Source organism: Sinohyriopsis cumingii, chromosome 1, assembly GCF_028554795.1.
Source record: "Sinohyriopsis cumingii isolate HCF-2022 chromosome 1, ASM2855479v2, whole genome shotgun sequence".
NCBI classification, from domain to species: domain Eukaryota; kingdom Metazoa; phylum Mollusca; class Bivalvia; order Unionida; family Unionidae; genus Sinohyriopsis; species Sinohyriopsis cumingii.
Genome location: NC_142961.1, coordinates 178,880,028 through 178,902,277, shown reverse-complemented (window position 1 = coordinate 178,902,277; position 22,250 = coordinate 178,880,028). Strand labels below are relative to the sequence as shown.

The following is a 22,250-nucleotide window of genomic DNA, read 5'->3' as shown; positions in this document are numbered from 1 at the left end:
AATTAATTAACTAATCGCGATCAATTTTATCAGACAATTTGTATAAACAAGATGAAACAACGAAACATTTACCCAAAAAAATCGAAGGTGTTTTTTTGTTTGTTTGTTGGAAATATCTTTTCAAAGATAATAGAAAATATAACTGGAACAGCTCACAAAGTAACACCAATCGCGTTAGACCCGTCAAAGGCTTATGCAACAGGAGCCGCATTTGCAGCAAGAACGGCTTTCGGACAAAAGATCGCTGATATAACCAAAGGTTGAGTGCCAAGTGGTTCGGATATAAAACATTATTTCTCAAATAGCTCCACCATCAGAAGCAACACGTGCAATGATAAAAACGACCAAAAAAATGTTGTCTCCGGCCAGAGAAGAGATTGTTAGGAAAATAGTTTCGTGAGCTTGACCAAAACAACATACTGCTGCGTTTTAGTTGATTGTAAAATAATCACAATTTGGTCTGACGATTACATTAAAAATTATCTTGACCTAGTTGATGAGATAACCGTAAACGACTCTTCAACAGAGTTCCAGTATATTGAATATATCGACGAAAACTACAGTAAGCCTAACCAGACCGTTATCAGAACATTTAATACTAGAGAAGAAGATGTGTTTCTTGCTTCCACAGATGGTGATATAGGTGCTGGTGCACTAATGTGAAATTATGGGTGCTTTGATTATTTGAAACTTAACCAACTTTGTCATGAAATGTGCCAACATTTTATATGCCATCATTTTTATGTGCATCGAGCTCTAGCAAGATAGGTTAATAAAACATAAAATATAAGATCATACAGGCAAGCTGCTTTTTCTGAAAATGTCTTTCTTTACATAACGTTACATTACTTTCAATATAACAAAATTACAGGTAATAAAGAATTCTTCACATGAAAATATTTATGAACAGGCTAAGAATATCAGGAGTGTTTCAACTGCAGTAGCTTCACAGAGAGTGAGACATGGCACATGCTGTATCATCCGTCCTGAATGACATATGAAGTGACAATGTTTTTGTTTCCACAACAATCATGTAAAAAATGCAGTTTGACATCTAAAGAAATATCTTTCTTTAGTTAAGCGTTGGGGAGGGGGCATTTTTAGCCAAGTTCTAATTTTAGGCCCTTGGATATATATTCATCAATACGCGTGAAAAAAGAGATAGTAAAAAGGTAATTGGCTTTATTCAGATGAAATTGCCTATTACAATCCAAGGTATACCCATCGATATGTAATTGTTCTCAGTAAGGACCATTTTGTCACGGTGCGTTTAATAAAAGCTAAATATAATGCGCAGCATGTACGTATCTTCGATTTTAATTAAAAACTCATTGTAAGAGAAATGCATCGGGATTAAATAATACATTGCATTGAAGTGTCATATTTAGTACAAGGTATGACCCTTCTATCATGGTATCCCGTTAAATATGATGCAGATGTAGGGACGGATGTTAATCAAGAATATGCATTATTCTTTTTTGTGTTAAATTATTTTTGGTGCGCTCGAAATACCTTTCCTGGCAATTGAAAAAGTATAATAGCTACATTTCTTTATTAGCATACTAATCCTATCAATGACCAGACCCACAGTCTGTTTTTGGCATTTTACTTTCAACACGTTCGCTAATTGTTGCTTATTTGAAAGAGTATTGCATAACAAGGGCTTAATAATACATTCTGTCCATCAGAGGCTACATTTGTATTGGCTCATGGAGCTGATTACTCAGATAAAAACTATATTTTCAACAACGGTAAAAGCCGGTTTTTTGATCCAAGCTTACTGAAAGGTTGTTACGTCCATCAGGTTTTAATGGTAGTAAATAAATAAATTGGCTTTTATATCAAAAGTCCTAAAAAAATTAAATTGCAAACTGATCGCCAATTCGTATCAAGAAATTATAACATGTTCTCTTCGACAGTATAGACAATAGTGCTCTTTATTAATGTTTCATTACCTTTTCTCAGGGTGGAAATTGTAATGCAGAAGTGTAATCAATAAAACTTTAATCATTCCCTCAATAATTAACTTTGTGAGCAGAAAATTAACATATTTACCATTATCCATGTAAAATACGCGCGAGCTGTCAGATTGTTCGATGAAAGTATTGGCATCTAGCGGCGACCGAAACACAACACAGATCCCCCTGCACATTGATTGCAACAGAGTATTTCAGTACGAGAACCCGTCGTTTTAAAAATGATTTGGACTCTATATCCCTCTATTTTCCGGAATATCATACTGCGAACTTCTCCTTTTGTGTCATTGACGCGGAGGATCAAACTTAGAACATATATAATTAAGTATACTAAAGTTGATACAACATTTTGTGGAGACATATCTTAAGAAGGCTAGATTCGTTCAAGAAACCAGATAATTTTATCCTCCAAAAGTGTAAATTTGGTTACTATATTACCCTTCGCTGGTCATGTGAATACCTTTACTACCTAGAAGACCTAAATCTCACCATGAGCCACATAATGTTCAGGAACATAAAGGCGGGAACTTCTTTTCTTTATACAGGATAATTAAAAACTATTTGCACTAGTGCAAGGATATTTGTGATGAGAGGTGAATGGGTCGTGTTATGCAATTGAAACAAAGCAAGATTGACCATTGGGGGGCCAGCTGAACCCAGGAATGAGGTCACATGACTCGTTTAGCCAATGGAAGATAGTTAAGGAGTATGAATATATGGGTCAGCATCCTTAGCGTCACTTGCAAAGAATTCTTGGAGATACGGGTAGTATATTTAGAGATCATAAATTTTACATTTTTCTTTCTTTTCCTTTCGATCCTTTTAATTGTTCTTGTTTTATTGCACAATTATTTCTCATAATTCTGAGGATCATTTTCTTGCTCGCACTTTGGAAAGAAGAAGGTTAGTAGAATTTTCTTTATGTACATAGCCATCGTTTAAATTTTGGAAAGACAATGACAAAAGCAATCATTATGGGCCATTCACTTTGTAAATGGTTAGATCGGTATTTGAGGTCCGGGACGGATCTTAGACTAAGTCCGTCTTTTAATGTAATGGAAGCTGGTAATGTAAACATGAAGGGTATCGGGGGGCGCACAATCGATAAGTGTTTGCGCCTTGACATGAATGAAGTCCGCTTAAGAAACCCCGATATTGTAATTCTTCTGATTGGGGACAACGATGTAAACGCAGAGACATCGCCAGAGGTAATTGCACATAAGATGGTCGCATTGGCTACGCTTTTACATAAGAAATATAAGGTTAAACAGATCGTTCTGTGTCAGCTTATGCCTAGATTCCCGGCAACGTTACACCAAGTTGGGGTCGCGGGAATACTAAACCATAACAATGAAGCAGCCGATAAAAACTATAAGGAGATGTACTGTCACTTAGCAAAGGAGGTCAATGATATTGTGCGATCTGAAGTGTCTGCTTATCCTTATTTAACATTTTGGAACCATAATAGCAAATTTGCCTTCGATAGGCCTCATGTGAGGGAGAAGTTTCGCTCAGATGGCATTCATTTGTCCCCTAAAGGACAGTGGCACCTTTATAAGTCACTTCGGGGAGCTCTTCTCAATGCATGTTATAAAATAACGCACAATCATTCAACGATAACTAGGCTAGGTTAGCTCTTGTACTAATTTTGCTTTCAATTTTATTTGTATCTGCCCACAAAGGGAGATATCAGGCCAGGTCCCGTACCTGTTCCTTTGTTTTTCGTAAACAACCTTAGTGTCTGCCATTGTGGAGGCACTGGGTCAGGTCCCGTACCTGATCCTTTTGGGACTTGTTCCTGGCAAGCCACTCAGTTCTACATAATAGGGGTTCCCCTTAATATATTTGGTGCCCCCCCCCCCCCGTTAAATGATTATATACCAAATCCTTGTTCGTAAGTATTAATTATTTCACAAGGGGTCCTTTTTGAGTGGCTTCCTGGAACATGTTTCAATATCTTTTGTTATCTGCTCACTTTGGGAGATAACAGGCCAGGTCCCGTACCTGTCCTCTTTTTCTTTTGCACTTTTGCATCAGCCGGTTGGCCTGATAACAGGTCTGGTTGCATACCAGACCGCCACCTTCTATACATAAGCCATTTTGCTAAGGACAAAGGGTTTATATATATATATGTATATATATGTATGTATATTTGTGTCTATCAATGAAGAAATTATATCAGGTAACCTTACATGCATTGGTTTGCCAATGATAATATGTTTGTGCAATTTTCATTAAATAATAACATGCCTTGTGCATAGGACCATACGTGGTAGTCCATTTTACTTCTTTCTTACTATTTACTATTATGTTTAATACATTCATTTTTCTAACCTAACCAGATCATGCCACCCAAGCGCAAAGCTTCAGCAGGGGTTGAACAGGCTGTAAAGAGGGTTCAGTCATCTGGTTCACGGATTAGAGCAGTTGATCGCCAAAAACAGCAGCATGGAACGGGAGCAACACATGCAGATACAGTAGACCAAGCTACCATTGACCGGATAGCACAGCAGGTAGTACAGCAGATTACACCTGTGATCACTGTGCAAGTGGACAGAAAGCTGGACCACATCTTGGAGATACTGCATGGGACCACTAGTCCACAACAACCTGCCATGTTGTCGCAGGAAACAGAGCAAGGGCCATCTGCCTCCTCAAGAGCCCAAACAGAAAGAAATGTTGAAACATCCGTTGGGGGAAGCATTGCACAGGCTACCTCAGCCTTAACTGGAGTCTGTCATACAGGTATAGGTACTCTGAGTGATTTATTAGCACCTATTAACATATTAGATACACACAGTCAGTCCAACTTTGTAAGCACATCAATTGATATAACTGCCTCTATAACTGATAAAATTAAGCAGCAGATTTGGGCTGGGACATACATAGATTTTCAAAACCTCCTTTCGACATCCATGGACAATACATATAGATTACAGTGCAATATCACTTCAAACACATCTGAATTTAACCTAGTCCCCATGGCCAGGAAGTCCCCACTCTCGATCAATCAGTGGTTGACAGCATGGAACAGATTTGCTACAGTAATATGCATGAAATCCCCTAGGTTGAGCACAGTGTTATCTCACCACATGGAAATCGTCATGAAGTTGTCTGAGCGCAGGGCTCATTGGAGATACTATGATGAGCAGTTTCGTCGCATGATAGAGAGGGGAGAGGCAAAGTGGGGTTCCACCCACCTTGAACTTTACATGCGATCTGTTCTGGACAGCATTGATGACAGGACTGCCACCAGCACTGCCACATTACCGTCTGCAGTCTCAAAATCAAATCCCCCAAAAGGGGCCTGCTTTAACTACCATAAGGGGCTGCAGTGTTTGGCAGGGCTAGCTTGTAAATACCAGCATAATTGTTTCAATTGCTTGGAAGCCCATCCGTTCAGCAAATGCAAACTGCCCATTCAACACCCATTCAAATTGTTGCCAAAATATGCCCCAAAACAAGCTAGAACTGACAGCATGCAGCCCTTTCGTGGTAGCTACAAACCTACTCAGTCCCAAGGACCTACATCAAACTCCCTTCAACACAGCCAGCAAGGAAAAGGGGAACTGCGAAAACAGTAAGCTTCCTACTCCTGTTAAAGCTGAAAGGTTACAACATTGGTTGAAAGGGTACAACACTGCCATGATACAAATTTTGATACATGGGTTTACATTTGGATTTAAAGTGGGGCACGAGGGTTCTCTGTCCCCATTTCAATCACATAATCTGAAATCAGCCATACAAAATCCACAGATCGTGCAAGACAAAATAGACAAAGAGCTTGAGGCTGGCAGGTTTGCAGGGCCTTTCAAGAGCCACCCTTTCTCGCTATTTCAGATATCACCACTTGGCTTGGTTCCAAAGAAAACACCTGGTACTTTTCGCATGATTCACCATTTATCACATCCTCCAGGGTTTTCTATAAATGATGGTATATCCCCAGAAAAAAGTGTTGTTCAATATCAAACTGTGGAACATGCTATTGCAATCATTAAAAAACTTGGTAGAGGTTGTGTTATGGCAAAAACTGACATAGCTAGTGCCTTCAGAATTGTTCCACTTTGCCCGACTCAGTATCATATGTTTGGCTTCTCTTGGAATGACCTATATTATTATGACAAGTGCCTTCCCATGGGCTGTAGCTCCAGTTGTAAAATCTTTGAATATTTAAGCACTGCATTACAGTGGGTGGTGGGACACAAATTGGGCATTGGTCACATGGTACATGTTTTAGATGACTTTCTTCTGTTGGAATCAAACTATAACACCTGTAAGGAGAAATTAGACCAATTCTTAATTCTTTGTGCAGATATTGGGGTTCCCATGTCTGAGGAAAAAACATTTCTTCCCAGTACAACATTGACCTTTTTGGGCTATGAACTGGATACAATCAAGATGGAGGTAAGACTTCCCATAGATAAACTCCAGAACTGCTACAGTCTGATAACACTCTGCCTACAAAAAACAAAAATGACGCTCCTTAATCTCCAATCCATAATTGGTACACTCAATTTTGCATGTGCAGTTGTCCTGCCAGGCAGAGCTTTCTTGAGAAGGTTGATTGATCGGACAGTGGGTGTGTCAAAACCACATCACTTCATACGCATTACGAAGGACGTTCGGGCTGATCTGCAGCTGTGGTACACATTCCTAAGAGAATTCAATGGTAAATCTTTATTCCTCCCTGATCGCTGGCTGCACTCTGATGCCATTCATTTGCACACTGATGCATCAAGCACAGTTGGCTATGGCGGTGTACTAGGCAGCAAATGGTTCTATGGCACATGGAATAAAGAATGGCAAGCGCTAGATATCACAGTCCTTGAGCTATATCCAATTGTTCTAGCCATCAAAATTTGGGCTCCTCAACTTGCAAACAATTGTATTTACTTTCACACTGACAACAAGGCATTGGTTGATATTGTAAATAAGCAAACCTCAAAGAACCCTTCCATTATGTACCTTGTTAGAGACCTGGTCCTTGCATGCCTCAGATACAACATACTATTTCAAACCTGTCACATCCCGGGAAAGAAAAATGTTCTGGCTGATGCTCTTTCTCGATTGCAGGTGCACAGATTCCGGACCTTGGCTCCACATGCAGACCCAGAACCAGTGTCAATACCGGCACTTCCCAACTTGATTCACTAACAAACACACTTGATACGCTACTGGATAGTACATTGGCACGAATGTCAAAAGCAGCCTACCGATGCAGCTGGAACTTATATCGAGCTTTCACTGCAGAATATACATTGGAAACCTCAATCCCAGTCTCTCAGGCTAATATGGCACTTTTCATCTCTTATCTGGTGAACAAGCACTATGCCTCAACAACAATATCCTCATATGTATCTGCCATTGGGTTTGTACACAAAATCAATAATTATACAGACCCTACGAACTCTTTTCTAATACAGAAACTGCTGCAAGCATGCCACAGAAATAAAGTTTCTTGTGATGTGAGATTGCCAATTGATAAGTGTATGTTAGAAAAACTTATCCACGCTACAACTTGCACTATAACTTCTTGGTACAAACAGCTCCTATTTCGAGCTATGTTTTCCTTGGCATTCCATGCCTTCCTGAGAATTGGGGAGATCACAGTGCAGTCCCTGAGCCTCCATAACCCTAATCTGTTGCACATTGATCAGTTGGCTCTTGATCACCATTCCATCACTCTGATATTTAACACCTTCAAACACAGTCAGGGTCAGAAGTTCACTTTAAAAATAAATAAAAAAAAAAAAAAAAAAAAAAAAAAAAAAAAAAAAACAATAATACTGCAGTGTGTCCGGTCTCAAATCTCCAGCGATACATCCAAAAGCGAGGTATGGGTCCAGGCCCAATATTCATGTATCTTTCAAACACACCTATAACTCGGGCAGAATTCAATGCACAGCTAAAACTCGCTCTGCAGTTCTGCAGATTTGATCCAAAATGCTTCAAGAGTCATAGCTTTAGAATCGGAGCAGCAACAACTGCTGCTGCGCAGGGCTTGTCCGATAGTCAGATTCGTGAATTTAGGGCGATGGAAATCGGATGCTTTCAAACGATATATTAGATGTTCTGAACGTCACTCCAACCTCTAATTTCTTTTGGGGTTTCAGTTAAGTTTGCACACAAAGAGGTATGAGGTGTTCTCAGTTACATTTTGTTTAAAATCCATCTTCAAGTAAATTTTCCATCATAATCATAACCTGGGTAAATATCAGGTTCGCCACTAATCCCAACATTATATATAGATATGTTATATCACATTATTTTCATGTCACATAAATACTTGCGCAAACATTTCTTTCCATTTCAGGTCTAGTGGGTTCACAGACCTGAACACTCTGTATAATCACATTAGAATAGCAAGTGGGTTCACTGCTGATAAATATGACAGGAAAAGTACACACGATGAAACCTCGGCTGAAGTCAAGAACAATATAACTTAAACATGAATATAACAGCATTGATATTTGTTCACTAGGTGCAATCTTCACAGTTGGCACTTCTATCATTCTCATGTGGGAGTCACAAATGTTGGGGAGCAGGCTGAGAAAGGCACGGTTGATGCGGGCCACTGTCCATTTTGGGGCTGCACAGGCCCCATGCAAAGTGGGTGACTTGCATGGTTCCTGTGTTATGGCGGTCTCAGCTCCCAAATGGATTGTTTTTTGGTTTGATGGTTACAAATTTACATTCAGGTCTGAATTTAAACTATGTAGTTTATCACATACTATGTTAAAGTAATTTTGTAAATAACCTTATGCATGTTAGATCATATGAATATATTATTATTTTCAATACAATTGTCACTTATGTGGCCTGCATCAACAAATCGTTTTCAGTGTTATTCATTATGTTCAAATTCTTACTTTCCTCCTTAATTTTGTTATCCTCTCACACACACTTCATCACAAAACTATTTGCACTAGTGCAAGGATATTTGTGATGAGAGGTGAATGGGTCGTGTTATGCAATTGAAACAAAGCAAGATTGACCATTGGGGGGCCAGCTGAACCCAGGAATGAGGTCACATGACTCGTTTAGCCAATGGAAGATAGTTAAGGAGTATGAATATATGGGTCAGCATCCTTAGCGTCACTTGCAAAGAATTCTTGGAGATACGGGTAGTATATTTAGAGATCATAAATTTTACATTTTCCACCACCACCCCACCAACCGCCTTGGGTTATAGCTCCCTAGGTGGTAGTTAAATTTGATAAAATAATTGTAGACAGGTTATATCATTTGACGTAACTTGTTTTAGCGTCATATGAATTTTTCAGCAGTAGGCGGTCTCAGCTCCCAAATGGATTGTTTTTTGGTTTGATGGTTACAAATTTACATTCAGGTCTGAATTTAAACTATGTAGTTTATCACATACTATGTTAAAGTAATTTTGTAAATAACCTTATGCATGTTAGATCATATGAATATATTATTATTTTCAATACAATTGTCACTTATGTGGCCTGCATCAACAAATCGTTTTCAGTGTTATTCATTATGTTCAAATTCTTACTTTCCTCCTTAATTTTGTTATCCTCTCACACACACTTCATCACAAATTTATATTTGCCACACAAAACTCCATTATTATTCACCTATGCAATCTGACAGATGATTGTTTCCTATTTGGATAATAGGGAGACAATTGATTAAATTAATTCAAAAATGACTGAAGGCGATGCCGCAATGTTGATTGCATTTAATAATTGCACTAATATTAAATATAAACATACTTAAATTTCAGGCTGCGTAATTACTTTTTAGATATATAATACAAGCATATTTGAATTTCACAACAAGGAATATATATATAGAGACTTAAATATGGAGCGACAACGACGTCTTCACATGATTGTGTCAAATCAAGATGCAATCTCTTGACTACTGTATTGAACCTGATCAACAAGGTCCTGTAAATGTTATTCCGGTAGGTCATCATCTGATTTTAACATTTATACGACCATGTGTTAATTTATCTCCTGAGATATAAATGTGTGGTAATTCCGCAAAAAATCTCATTAAAAATGTTGTAGGATTAGTCAAATGAACAATATAAACAATACTATGAGCAGTTCCAATTTTAAAAAATTGTCGGAATAGAAAAACGAAACAAATAACAATCCCATGCCCAATTCAGAACAAAGATATGGATAATCGCAAACATAAAGGGATGAAAATTGTATGACAATTTGAAAATAGAGAGAAAATATTTTTTTTTGTTGTTTCTTAAGGATCTGCGGTGACGATACACTTACCCACGTGACTTTTAAGTTACATCATTTTTGATAAAACGGTGCTGCATGCCATCCATTTGCAACAAACCAAAAACAAAATATTTACACAAAAATCCGATAGGCTTGTATGCTAAGGAAAAATATGGAATAAAATAATGTTGACAAATAGTTCAACAATACGTAAAGCACGATAGTTAAGGTATCTTGTTAATGATTTGATCACGAATGGTGGTATCATATAGCCCAAAAATAGCAAAGGAATGAAAGTGAAGAACCTTTTCGAAAACAAAAACTGGAAATCTTTTGCAACTACCAAAACGGTTTATTTGGATTTTATTTGCAATTATTCTAAAATAATTTACTAATACACACCCTCAACACTTCTTTAAATAACTAAAACAAAACAATAATATTACCTCAAGATCAGCTTTCAGACTATATAGGTTATTTCATGATTAACAACACAAGCCTTTTGTGTGACAAACCTTGCATGATAAATAAAATAGTAGCTTCAGATTGCAGAGGCTAATATATCTTTGCAACATGACAACAAAATTCCAGTCGACGAGTTATATTATTTTTCTGTCACTCGGCTATCACATAATTTTGAGCCCATTCTAATTAAAATAGCCCTTCACGTTTCCATTATAGTGAAAAGAATTATTTATATTATTCATCAGGTACTATTATTTCCAGCCAATAGATGACATGGGTCATTCGACCTTGTGGTTTTAGTTATAAAATCTAAATAATCATCTTAGTAGCATTCAACTATATTTGCCACTCGTAAAACAACTACCACAATCAACACAATCAATTATTCAACAGTTATAATTAGTACGTGTCACACGTATTGCATCATTAAAGTCTTGAGCCACATCATGTTGTTTGGTATACACCACTGTTATGTGTATTTCATTTACATTATTGTTAGTTTTTCCATTTTTTTAAAAATTCATTATATTTTATTGTAATGTAACACTGTATGTGGGAAGTAATCATGTCCATATTAACTTTACTTTCTACTTGATCTGAATTATTGATTTTTTAAAAAAATTCTTTAAACAACCAGTACATAGCTAAATTATTCTCTGTGTGCATGGGTATAATATTAGAATCATTATTAATATAAATAAGCATTTGTACTTGGGTCTGGATCTAGACTACTGAGATACCCCTGGAGTACCTGACATATACCAGGTTATATATTATTATTTAGTAACATACCTTCTAATTATAACTAACATTTTATCTTGAAAATGATAATTGTGACCTGAGGTCATGTAAAGCACTATCAAATATTGTTGCTGGAAAAGTATTCATTCTTGCTTTAAGATCTAGCAGAATCAATTGTAGTACTGTTATGTGCAGTAATTCTTTTGGGCTTGAACATTTTTCTTCAAAATATTCAATTCAAGTAAAGCTTCTGAAACAAGCAATTATGAGTTTTGAAAAACTAACAGCTCATTGTCATTTGTTATGGTATCTACTTTGGTCACAAAACAGTCAAAGAGAAATACAAGTACTATTACATTCTCATTTATCCTACACATCAACACCCATGAGTAGATTATTGAAAATAAATGTAAACCATTATTCAAATATTAATATTCGAACTGTATTATCTTTAATGCCGAAGATAAGCTTTCTCTATGTCATGTCAATGTATATCCCGCAGCGACATCACGATCCGCAGGTATCATGTTCAGAATATACCACTAATTATTTGAAGATGTGACATCATTGTGATCCAAACATCGTACATCGTCTCAGCAAATCGGACACGAAAACTTTATCTGGGCCCTTCTACCACTGTCACTTATTCTTGCATTAAATTCATATCTGAACAATGTTAAAGGATCAGCTTAGATTGATCACGTCATCGTTGTATTTTGACGTCTGCTCATTTGCTTCCTAATAACATCATTAATCTTAATAATTATTGAAAGCAAACAATCGCATAAGCTCACTGTATAACATACTATATGAAGTCTACAAGACGCGTAAGAACACAATCAGTGCAATCCAAAATAAGCACGATAAGGTAATCACAGATCTCTGTTTTTCATGGACACTTTACTACCGAATTTATATGGTACTGGCATCATCTTACCAGGAAGACGCACCCCACTGTGAGGTGTATGGTACCGCTCTATAATTATTATGTATTTATAAAACCGGGACTGGTATCAGTTGACGTTGTGCGCATTTACAGCAAGGACAACAGAAAAATATTTGACATGCATCTATGTTACTTTTATGTAATGTCTTTGAAATTTTCTTACATGTGGTATTCTGGAAACAAAGTGCTACCTAAAACAGAGAGCTGATCGAAATAGCAATTCTTGTGTACAAAATAAATGAACTTTAAATGTTCAAAAGACACTAAATTTAACAGATATTTAAACATGAAAAAATAATTTTGTCAGAGTAGACTATTATAGCTTTTGATATGTGCAATAAATGAATTATGAAATATCAACTCTAAATATAGTTTTCGGCTGGGTTTTATATTTAAATTGTCCTCTGTATTCCTGGAAGGAAAAAAGACAAACTCGCACAATCCGTTTTTCTAGCTGTGCGCAACTGAAGTAATGCCAGGCTGTGTATTCTATAACCTAAATTACAGCCCACTTTCACACACCAAACTTAAAGGAATTAAAAGTATTAGGAGGTATTTGTCTAAATTATCCGATTAACCAGTGAAAACAACTAGAAAAATCTTTTTCGTTAAATATAAAACCATTTACAAAGTTCAAGACAGAAGAGAGTAACCTATGCATTTACGTTTATATTTTAGTGCACACTGTTTAAAAGACACCTTTCTAAATTTCATAACCAATTTCCTGTATGGTGTTTAAAGTATAATAGTTATTCTATTAATTTTTATATTAATTAAAAATTTGATAACAATTTTGGTTTCGTCTTTGAGCAGAATAGGATTAAATGTTAATTGTATCTTAAAACAATAATTTGTTTCTAACGTACATTTCTTTACAAAAGAATAATTATTTACATAATAACTGATTAGACCAATCTAAGATTTTCTCGAAGTGACTTCCTTATTTGTTAAACTTTGTAAATCTGAAAATAAATAATATAAGATGGATCAAAATATTTTGGGCTCTGACATATGTAAAATTTTGATTTGAAAACTTACCTCAAAAACAACTAAAACTTGGTCTTGTTCTTTATCGTATTTTCTGTGTCTTATGAGTCACACATATTCTTGGTTCCACTCATGAGTTTGACACATGTAATTTCAAATAGCAGGACACAGGTGTGGGCATTCGTAAGCTTGTTTCTTCTTTCGATCTGATGTTCATTCTTAAATGACAAATGACATCCACGAAAGAAATGAATGGCAAAATTGCAACGAGCGTTTTCTGCAATGAGCACGACTTTTACACAATAATGTAAATGCATCATAAAGTTTAGAAATAAAACATGCATTTCTTTACTATTTACAAATACCGGATCTATGAAAACATAAGAGAACTGAACAAGTGATCCAACATGATTCCTCCTTGTGCGCCTTCGCATAATGCGATTTCAGTGTATTCAAGAGATAGGATTTGGGTTTTGAAAAATGCAACTGCAAAAGTTTTGTTGAAAATCAGCACGATGGATGTTAAAAAAGTTGCAATTTTCCGTTTCCTAAATATTTTGTCCAAATGTAAAAATGAAACTATTAAAAGATAAATGATGGGATGATTGAATTATGCAGACTGATTACTAATTATAATTAATATCAATATTTTTGCATTGTTTTATATAATAGGACTGTCAAATGATTAATTGTAAGGCTAGGTAATGGTTTTAATTCTTTTCTTCTTTTCGTGTTTTCCTAAACGCTTCATTTTGATCATATTTTTCCACTTCTTACGTTTATTTCTCGTCATTATTGTTTCTGAATATATAATAGATTACAAAATTGTAGCATTGACTAACAGTTATACCTAAGAGAGGACACATACGGCTGTGAAACAGCTGTAAATTTCTTGGATAATGAATTTCGGTGTCTGTGCTTATTTCACATAAGTTCATGTTTAATTGGCAATTTAAAAGTTGTTGAGTTTTCTAATTTGCTTCGAGTTTATTTGCTATATGTGTCTTTGTAGTCCAATGTTGACAGCAAGGTGCAAGAACACGATACTGGTTTCCGTAATAGGCAAAAGGTGAACTGCACGACCGATTGATTACGATTTCACCAGATAGTCAAGAAACGCAAAGGGCAAAAAGTATTGATTCAGACTTCATATTTAAGCATTTAAAGAAAGCATTAAAAAAATATTGTCATAATCACGAAATGTTAAAACTTATTTTATGTTCGATACCATTACACACACACAAAATATTTCAAGCCAGTTCTTATTGTTTGCTTGTTTTTGTTTGGTTTGAAGTTCTCTCCATAAGTTCAATGTTTGTGCCCAGTTTCGAGACTAAAGAGTCTATCCTTACAGATACATATAATTCCGATTCCACCATCAGCGGCTATGTTTGTTGTAGGATTGTGTCCTTATGTAAGTACAAGAAATCAACGAAAACAAAATTACTTTATTCAATTGTTTATTTTTGTTTACGTGTAGTGAAAGTTGGACTGACCAAAATGACTTTTATAAACATTTAGCATTTATTTTTTTAAGAGGTAACCTTACCAGACAACTCTGGATGTGAAGGGTGGATGCTTAGAACGGGTAACACGAGGAAATAAATGTAAATAAAAAATTAGAATTATGACTTAATACACTAAATCATGTTTGCATTTTGTTTTATTACTTTGCATAGTCGAATGAAGTAAGTCATGAATTATGAAAAACAAAAACAAATACTTAGATGTATAAGTACATGACTGTGATACACATAACCATATACATAAATTAGTTATCTATTTGGGGCAGAATGTAATGATTGATTACAACATTAATTGCATGACCATTATATGCAGGATATTTATATAGATACAAGTGATGCTGCTAATCATAATCCGGGAACCTTTAGCTAGGGTGACAACTGTATAACTGTGAATGAACCAAATTACATTTATTATATGCAGAATTAAACGATCGAATTATACACATACCTTGGAAAATCAAATTGTCTGATTAAATTTATCATACGGAATGATTAAAATGTTTTTAAATGAACTCTCAGTAGTTACAAACAGCTAAATTTCATGTAATCTGAACACTTTGTAATTTAAATCAATGACTGAATTAAATAAATTAATCTTCTCAATTAAACACAAGCAAACTAACTTCGAAGACGGATATTCCTACAAGGAAAATTTAGTTCTTAATTAAACACGTCTTTTAAAGGTAACTAAATCAAAATATAATTGAACGACGCACATCCATTCCAGGATAATTTAAACTGCCATACAAGGCCAGAAGATTTACAACAACCAATCAAAAAATGAGTCAGCATGGCCTATCAAGAAGGCCTGTCCTGAAATCATATTTCGTAATGTTTACTTGGATCAATGTCAAAACTCATCCTTGAAACTTATAAATGAATTTTGGGGACTTAATACAAAAATGATTTCTTTAAAGTGCAAATATACAATCATATAGAACATTATTATTAAAGATGCTATTAAATAAATACTCCATACAAAGTATATCATGAAACCAGTGCACGTAATACGGATATACATAACACTGGCGACTAATATCCAAATAATTGGATGAAGAACTCATCTTTAGCACACAAAATTAGAGGTAAAAATCTAAGAGTGATAACACTGTTCTAAAGACTGGATCCGGTTGAATGTCGAAATTTCACCTTCAATTTAGAAATGTGAAAAAAACAATATGTCTCAACAAGATGTACGAGCTTTTTGTTATTACTAATGGTTTACTAATGGTCACAGAAGATACAATATTTTACTTTTTGAGTTCACATTTTAATTGCTTTAGTCTGAAAACTTTCTTTCTGCCTCTTTCAAATTCACAATGAAAATGATCTCATCAAAATGACATAGACAGGGAGATTGCAGATAGTTTAAAGCGAATGAAATTAATTTGGATGTGAAAAAAAAAATGATATAGTTCTTACACCGTAAGTATACCTAATTGTGCCTTGGACACATTCTTCTGTCATGCTCACGTGTCAACTAAAACACGTTTGTCTGCATAGATGGGCAATGCTATTTTATTTCAATATCCACAAGCCCTGACTCAGATTCTGAATGTACTGAGTCCATGTATGTATGCCCAAATGGGCCCCAGCTTTTAGGAATATTTGTTACAGAACGTTGAAATTTTTGTACTATAAATAAGAGAATAAATAAACAATACTATATTAAATTAAATTGTGTGTTTATTCAGATCTCGAAATAGTTCACGCGACACAATGTCTTCCTACAGGTCCTGATGGCAGCTAGTGTCAAATGGCTCTGTCAATGTCCCATTGCTCATTGGATCGGTAGTGTTGATGTTTATCGGCATCTGAATCGTCTCTTGCTATATGCAGTTTTTCTTTACAGGTTAGAAGATGTTCATAATTGCCGGTTAATGTTTGCATTGCACTTCTGTAAGCGTGAGCAATGAATCGCCCAGTTAGTAGTCATTAAACTTGAAACATCTTGAACAACTCAACAGCAATCACACAAGACAAAAAGTCATAATATTTACTCAAGTGTTTACTTAATTTTTCTCTCTCAATATGAATACAAAAAGAATCACGATCCATCCTTACTATTCCCATTATATCGCCATAAGTGCTTTTCGACCTAATATAATATAATTATTACACCAACTATTTGCTTCGTATATCAACAATTTGGAGAGTTCTAGTAAAAGAAAAGAAACCGTAAATCGGTCTGGTTAATTTGATTGACATACTAATTGTTTCCCAATCTACGGATAAATATTTTTGTCCCTTTTGATCTTTGTTTATTTTTACTGTTGTTCATTTCTTCTGAGACTTTTTTCCATTATTTTTCTTAAATACATTGTTATTTATCAATTTAAAACGAAAGATAAAAATTTCTTTAAATCAGTTTTTATGCTTTTCAAAACAAACTTATTTTCCTTTCAAAGTAAGATTTAAGGCATGGTTCTTATACAAGCAAGACACTTTTGTACACCTTTGTTAGTAAATCAAACCGTATGTAGCTTCCATGAACAACAACAATAACATACTAATAATATTAACAATAGTTATTTATCATCATCATCTTCGTCGTCGTCGTCGTCATCATCATCATCATCTTCTTTTTCTTCTTCTTCTTCTTCTTCTTCTTCTTCTTATTATTATTATTATTAGTAGTAGTAGTAGTAGTTGTTGTAGTACTAGTGCAACGTATAGGACTGCGTATATCGGCTAGGACTGTCGTGATGGTAATAAACGGAATACATTAATTATATGTAACTTCAAGTTCATATAGTGTTTAAGATAAACAAAATAAAGACAAGCTTGTTTAGAAATGTTAGAATAAAGCTAGAAGCAGACGACAACAAACTAGTATGTAAGATATCATTATCAAAATAATTACAATGTTGATTTTATCAAACAGTATATGCAGTATTTTAGGTTATAATTATAGTTATTGGACCAACCAGTAAATACTGGTGATAAAACAGCAAATACAACATTTAGATTCACTATCCATACAATGCAGTGTAGTCACAAAAAGGCATATTATTTGAACCTGTTTTAATGTATTATATTCATTTGCATCAAATAGCCCCCATGATTTATATTACATGTACGAGCAAATGAGTTAATTTTTTATGCGCTAGTAAATAAGCTGCACCAAATATTATAGGTCACAGTGTGTATAACATCACAAGATGATAATAAAGCTTATCCGAATAATGAAATAATAACTATTACTTATCCGTCATAAAACACATAACATAACAAATATATTTAGAGGCGTGTTTTATTCACATCAGAGGGTTGCATTTTTTTCCAAGTAGAAGAAAGATTTCATCAAGAAAATTGCTAGCGATAAGTAAATATACAATTAAACCATTAGCATCAAAAATCGATCATACGGTATCAGAAGTCAGACAGAGTCAAAGAGAAGCACAAACCACAAATCTTGGATAAAAAGCTATTTAGAAAATAAATGAAAAATCTCATCAAATTAACACAAGACATACAGAAAACAATACGTGGATTTTCGAATGGAAATCTCATAGCTTTAGATATCTTAAAAGGGCCATTAAATGAATTCCACAATGAACATTTCCATGAGCTCTTGACAGATTTGATGCATGGTAGTAACTTGATGTATGACAGTGAAATTTATATGACAAAACTGTATCGCCGTCTTCGACTATTTTTTAAGCTTACGTAACTGATAAATCAAATTGATTTAATTTAAGTATGTTGAATACATTCCGATGGAGAGTTATTATATAAATAACGATGGTCGACATATCATAGAAAGGATGATTAAAGATTTGTATTTACTTCCATATTACTGCAAACACAACGTAACATGCTAACGATGCAGTATCGTTACATAATAACGCACGGAGTACTTTTTCATACTGTCTCACATTTGACGGATGATACTTTGATAATGCGAATTCCGTTCTGCCTTTCAAAAGTTAGTACCATACTAATATCATATTCAAACGATGATGGTAACACTACAGCAACCATTATGTTATGGTTTAAAGGTAGTGGCTATTGTGATGATATTGCTAATGAATTCAGCTGTGCTTGATATTACCCCATTAGCAGCCGTTTGCAGCTGGCTTGATATTACCCCATTAGCAACCGTTTGCAGCTGGGCTTGATATTACCTCATTAGCAGCCGTTTGCAGCTGGCTTGATATTACCCCATTAGCAACCGTTTGCAGCTGGGCTTGGTATTACCTCACTAACAACCGTTTGCAGCTGGGCTTGATATTACCCCATTAGCGACCGTTTGCAGCTCGGCTTGATATGACCTCATTAGCAATCGTTTGCAGCTGTCAATATACCTGCTGCTCAGGACATATTTAGAAATTTTGTGAACGCATATATGTAAACCAAAATCACTTATAGCATATATGTAAACCAAAATCACTTAAAGCATATATGTAAACCAAAATCACTTATAGCATACATGTAAACCGAAATCACTTATAGCACATATATAAACCAAAATCACTTAAAGCATACAATATGTGGTTATGCAAGGTGACAGCTTCTCACTACTTGCTACAGACAAGCGGCGTTCTTCTTATCTTTTATTGTATATTTCGTGTAGGTCGTGATATAAATATTGTATTTCATGGTGTCCAACACTCCATAATTTTAGAGAGAAATACACCCGTGAAATACATTATGAAAACACATGCGATGCAAAGAATTTATCTTCGTTTTTTGAGTAGATATACGGAATATACATCTCGAGTGAAGTGGAAACATTGTACTGTGAGGAGTGGCGATGCCACGAGTGACATTACAGATTGTTTGTAAGAGTGAAATATTTCCGTATATGTACTAAAAGAATGTAAATTTTCTTGTTATTATATATATTTTTTAAGCAATACCTTAATTTGCGTGGCTTTTATCCATTTTGCACCAGTGAGATTAATAGCTGCATTACGATAACGATAAAAATAAGCTTTATATTTTACAATAATTTGGGGACAGCGACGCTTTACAAATTTAGCGTTTACGTATCATGTATAGAACCATGCATTTTGTTACATAATGACTGTGTCTCGTGCGAAAATGTCGATTTTTAAAACACAATTTTGTCAATACGTTTAATGCATGGATTAAAACTGTTGGGATTGGGCTGGCCTAATGTAGAAACTTAACAAAGCGGTTGTGTGAGACAAACTACAAAGCAAAACATTTGAGAAAATAGATTTTAATAATGTGAGTTTAGTTGTAAAGATTTTCGTTCTTTATTTTATTTCTACTTTCAAACGTGCTTTTTGTGTGGCTTTATCAAGTTTCCAGTCTAGTTCGCTAGCTGACGCTGTATCCAGTTCATTCGATTGTCAACTAATTTCGGTTTACAATCAACACTAATCAACTCCTGAGTTACCCATCATATTGGCAAAGAAAATTGTGATGAGAGGCAAAATTACTACTTAGAAAAGTTCATTAATCAATTTAAGCACAAGTTATTTTCTCAAAAATGTTTACCGCTTGTCGTGAAGTATTACATGTATAAAATACTGTATGGTTGACACATAGCACCAGGCGATTAAGTTCATTCACTGACAGTTGTCATGAGTCATATAGGACGCTAGTTATAAGAACGGTAACAAATAAAGTCAATTTTTTCTGTTTGGCGCTCGTTTTAAATGTAGACATACTGGTTTTAATTGCATACAAAGGGCAAATATGTTTCTGAAATAAGAAATATCTAGTTCAAAATGTGATATCGCCACTACGGCGATAAAAGTGGCATTGCCACTTTGACGTTATCATTTTTATCCCACTGATATATTTCAATTCAGAAATATATAAATGGCATAATCACTATTAAGATCTCATCACACATTATGAGTTCTGTAATAATTAAAACATTAACAAAAATTAATATTTAAAAAATTATCATTTACACAATAACAGCCATTCACGTGAAAATAAAAGTTAACCAAATAAAAGGTGTTCATAATAAAATTATTCTGACTAAAACATAATTACGTAAATTTAAATTGAAAACAAGAAACTACGATTCTTAATACAAAGAAACAAAAGAAAAATATGCTCTAGCATGATGGGTCTATATTTCCTGCTTTAGATCTTTTATAAATGCGATTATACTGCATTTTTGGGTTTGGCAGCAGCCACGGCACAATTCACTGTGTAACAATCAAAGCATCCCAATGCTCTGGTTTCTCTAAACGAAATAACGATAATAACAATATTAATAAAAAGTTGATATTTTCTTTTTGTACCTTAATACCGGATATAATTCATCGTGTGGCACAGAAAACGTGATAATTTAACGAATGGTGACGATTCGTTATTGGTATCACAAGATGAAGTATATCCAGTATTTACGCAATCAAAGAAACTTTATTATTATGTGGAGCAAATTTGCTCCAGAATCGAATCTTAGATTGGTTAAGCTTGCCCTGCTGATTAACACCCTGCATGCCATGCTTTTTGTAAAGTTATTTCATTTTCAAAAGCTGATCACATAAATATCAATGACTTAAGAGAGCGGCATGACTGAAATGACAATATATGGCAGTAAATTACATTTGTGACAATTTGTAAAATATTTTATCACATCGGACCACAAAGGATATCCAACATTTTATCACATCGGACCACAAAGGATATCCAATATTTTATCACATCGGACCACAAAGGATATCCAATTTTGAGGGTTTATCCTTGTTGTCCAGAAAATAGGGGCAAAGAACTTCATATAAAATCGAATGGAATAAAGTCAAATTCCCCTCCCCCCAAATTAATTTCTGTCTAAAATGTAACGCAGTTTATACTTATTTGCTCCAGCTCACAAAGCGCTATTTTTGTTGATATAGGTGTAACTTCTTTAGATACATACAATCAAGCGTCACATAGCATAACGGAAATCCTGTTTTACGTGTGAAAATATTGGAATGAAATAAATACGAAAATTATGTTGTCAATATTTTTCCATATTTCACACAATAGAATACAACAATATTAGATGTCTTAAACTGAATTTGGAGTGACTTTAAGCCAACACACTCATATACACAAAATAAAAAATAAAAAGAAAAGAGTTTGCCCTCATTTGATTAAAATCGGGAATAGGTAACTGCTTACTTATCCCTTGCTGAATCAAGGATAACGAATAAGTAACTACTTGATGTCAATACTATCTCACGTGTACAGCCTATATTGCATGTCAAACACTAGAGTGATAGTCTCTATGTATAGAGACAAAGTAGTAGGTATTAATTTTCTATTAATTCTGCCTGAATCTATAACATTCCTTGTGCCATGTTTTTGGACGGGCTGATTAAACCAAGACTGTATATTTCAAAGTTCCAGAAGATTTTAAAAAGCCGAAGCCATAAAGATTCAAAGATGGTCACCATCTCATCCTCTTGCATTATTACTGCACTGT

General features: G+C 34.8%; 1 protein-coding gene across 4 annotated transcripts; it reads left to right on the top strand.

Moving 5' to 3' along the window:
* The first annotated feature begins 2,535 nt into the window (after positions 1–2,535).
* LOC149808469 (uncharacterized) lies at positions 2,536–9,458 on the top strand. 4 transcript variants are annotated; one of them, XM_089977702.1, is made up of 3 exons: positions 2,536–3,184; positions 4,319–4,721; positions 8,290–9,458. In XM_089977702.1, the coding sequence occupies exons 1-3, from the start codon at positions 2,933–2,935 to the stop codon at positions 8,310–8,312; spliced, it is 678 nt and encodes a 225-aa protein (XP_089833828.1). In that variant the 5' UTR covers positions 2,536–2,932; the 3' UTR covers positions 8,313–9,458. The 4 variants fall into 4 exon arrangements, with proteins under 4 accessions (XP_089833828.1, XP_089833813.1, XP_089833820.1 ...); XM_089977687.1 differs by having other exon boundaries at positions 7,050–9,458; XM_089977694.1 differs by lacking the exon at positions 8,290–9,458 and having other exon boundaries at positions 2,536–2,741; positions 4,319–5,704.
* The last annotated feature ends 12,792 nt before the right edge of the window (positions 9,459–22,250 follow it).

What these genes read in the sequence shown, in the direction of transcription:
- LOC149808469 (XM_089977678.1), top strand. Translation starts at nt 2,933, where the DNA reads ATGACAAAAGCAATCATTATGGGCCATTCACTTTGTAAATGGTTAGAT. An exon ending in ACGCAGAGACATCGCCAGAG is followed by an intron (nt 3,185 to 4,318) that starts GTAATTGCACAT and finishes TAACCTAACCAG; the next exon opens with ATCATGCCACCCAAGCGCAA.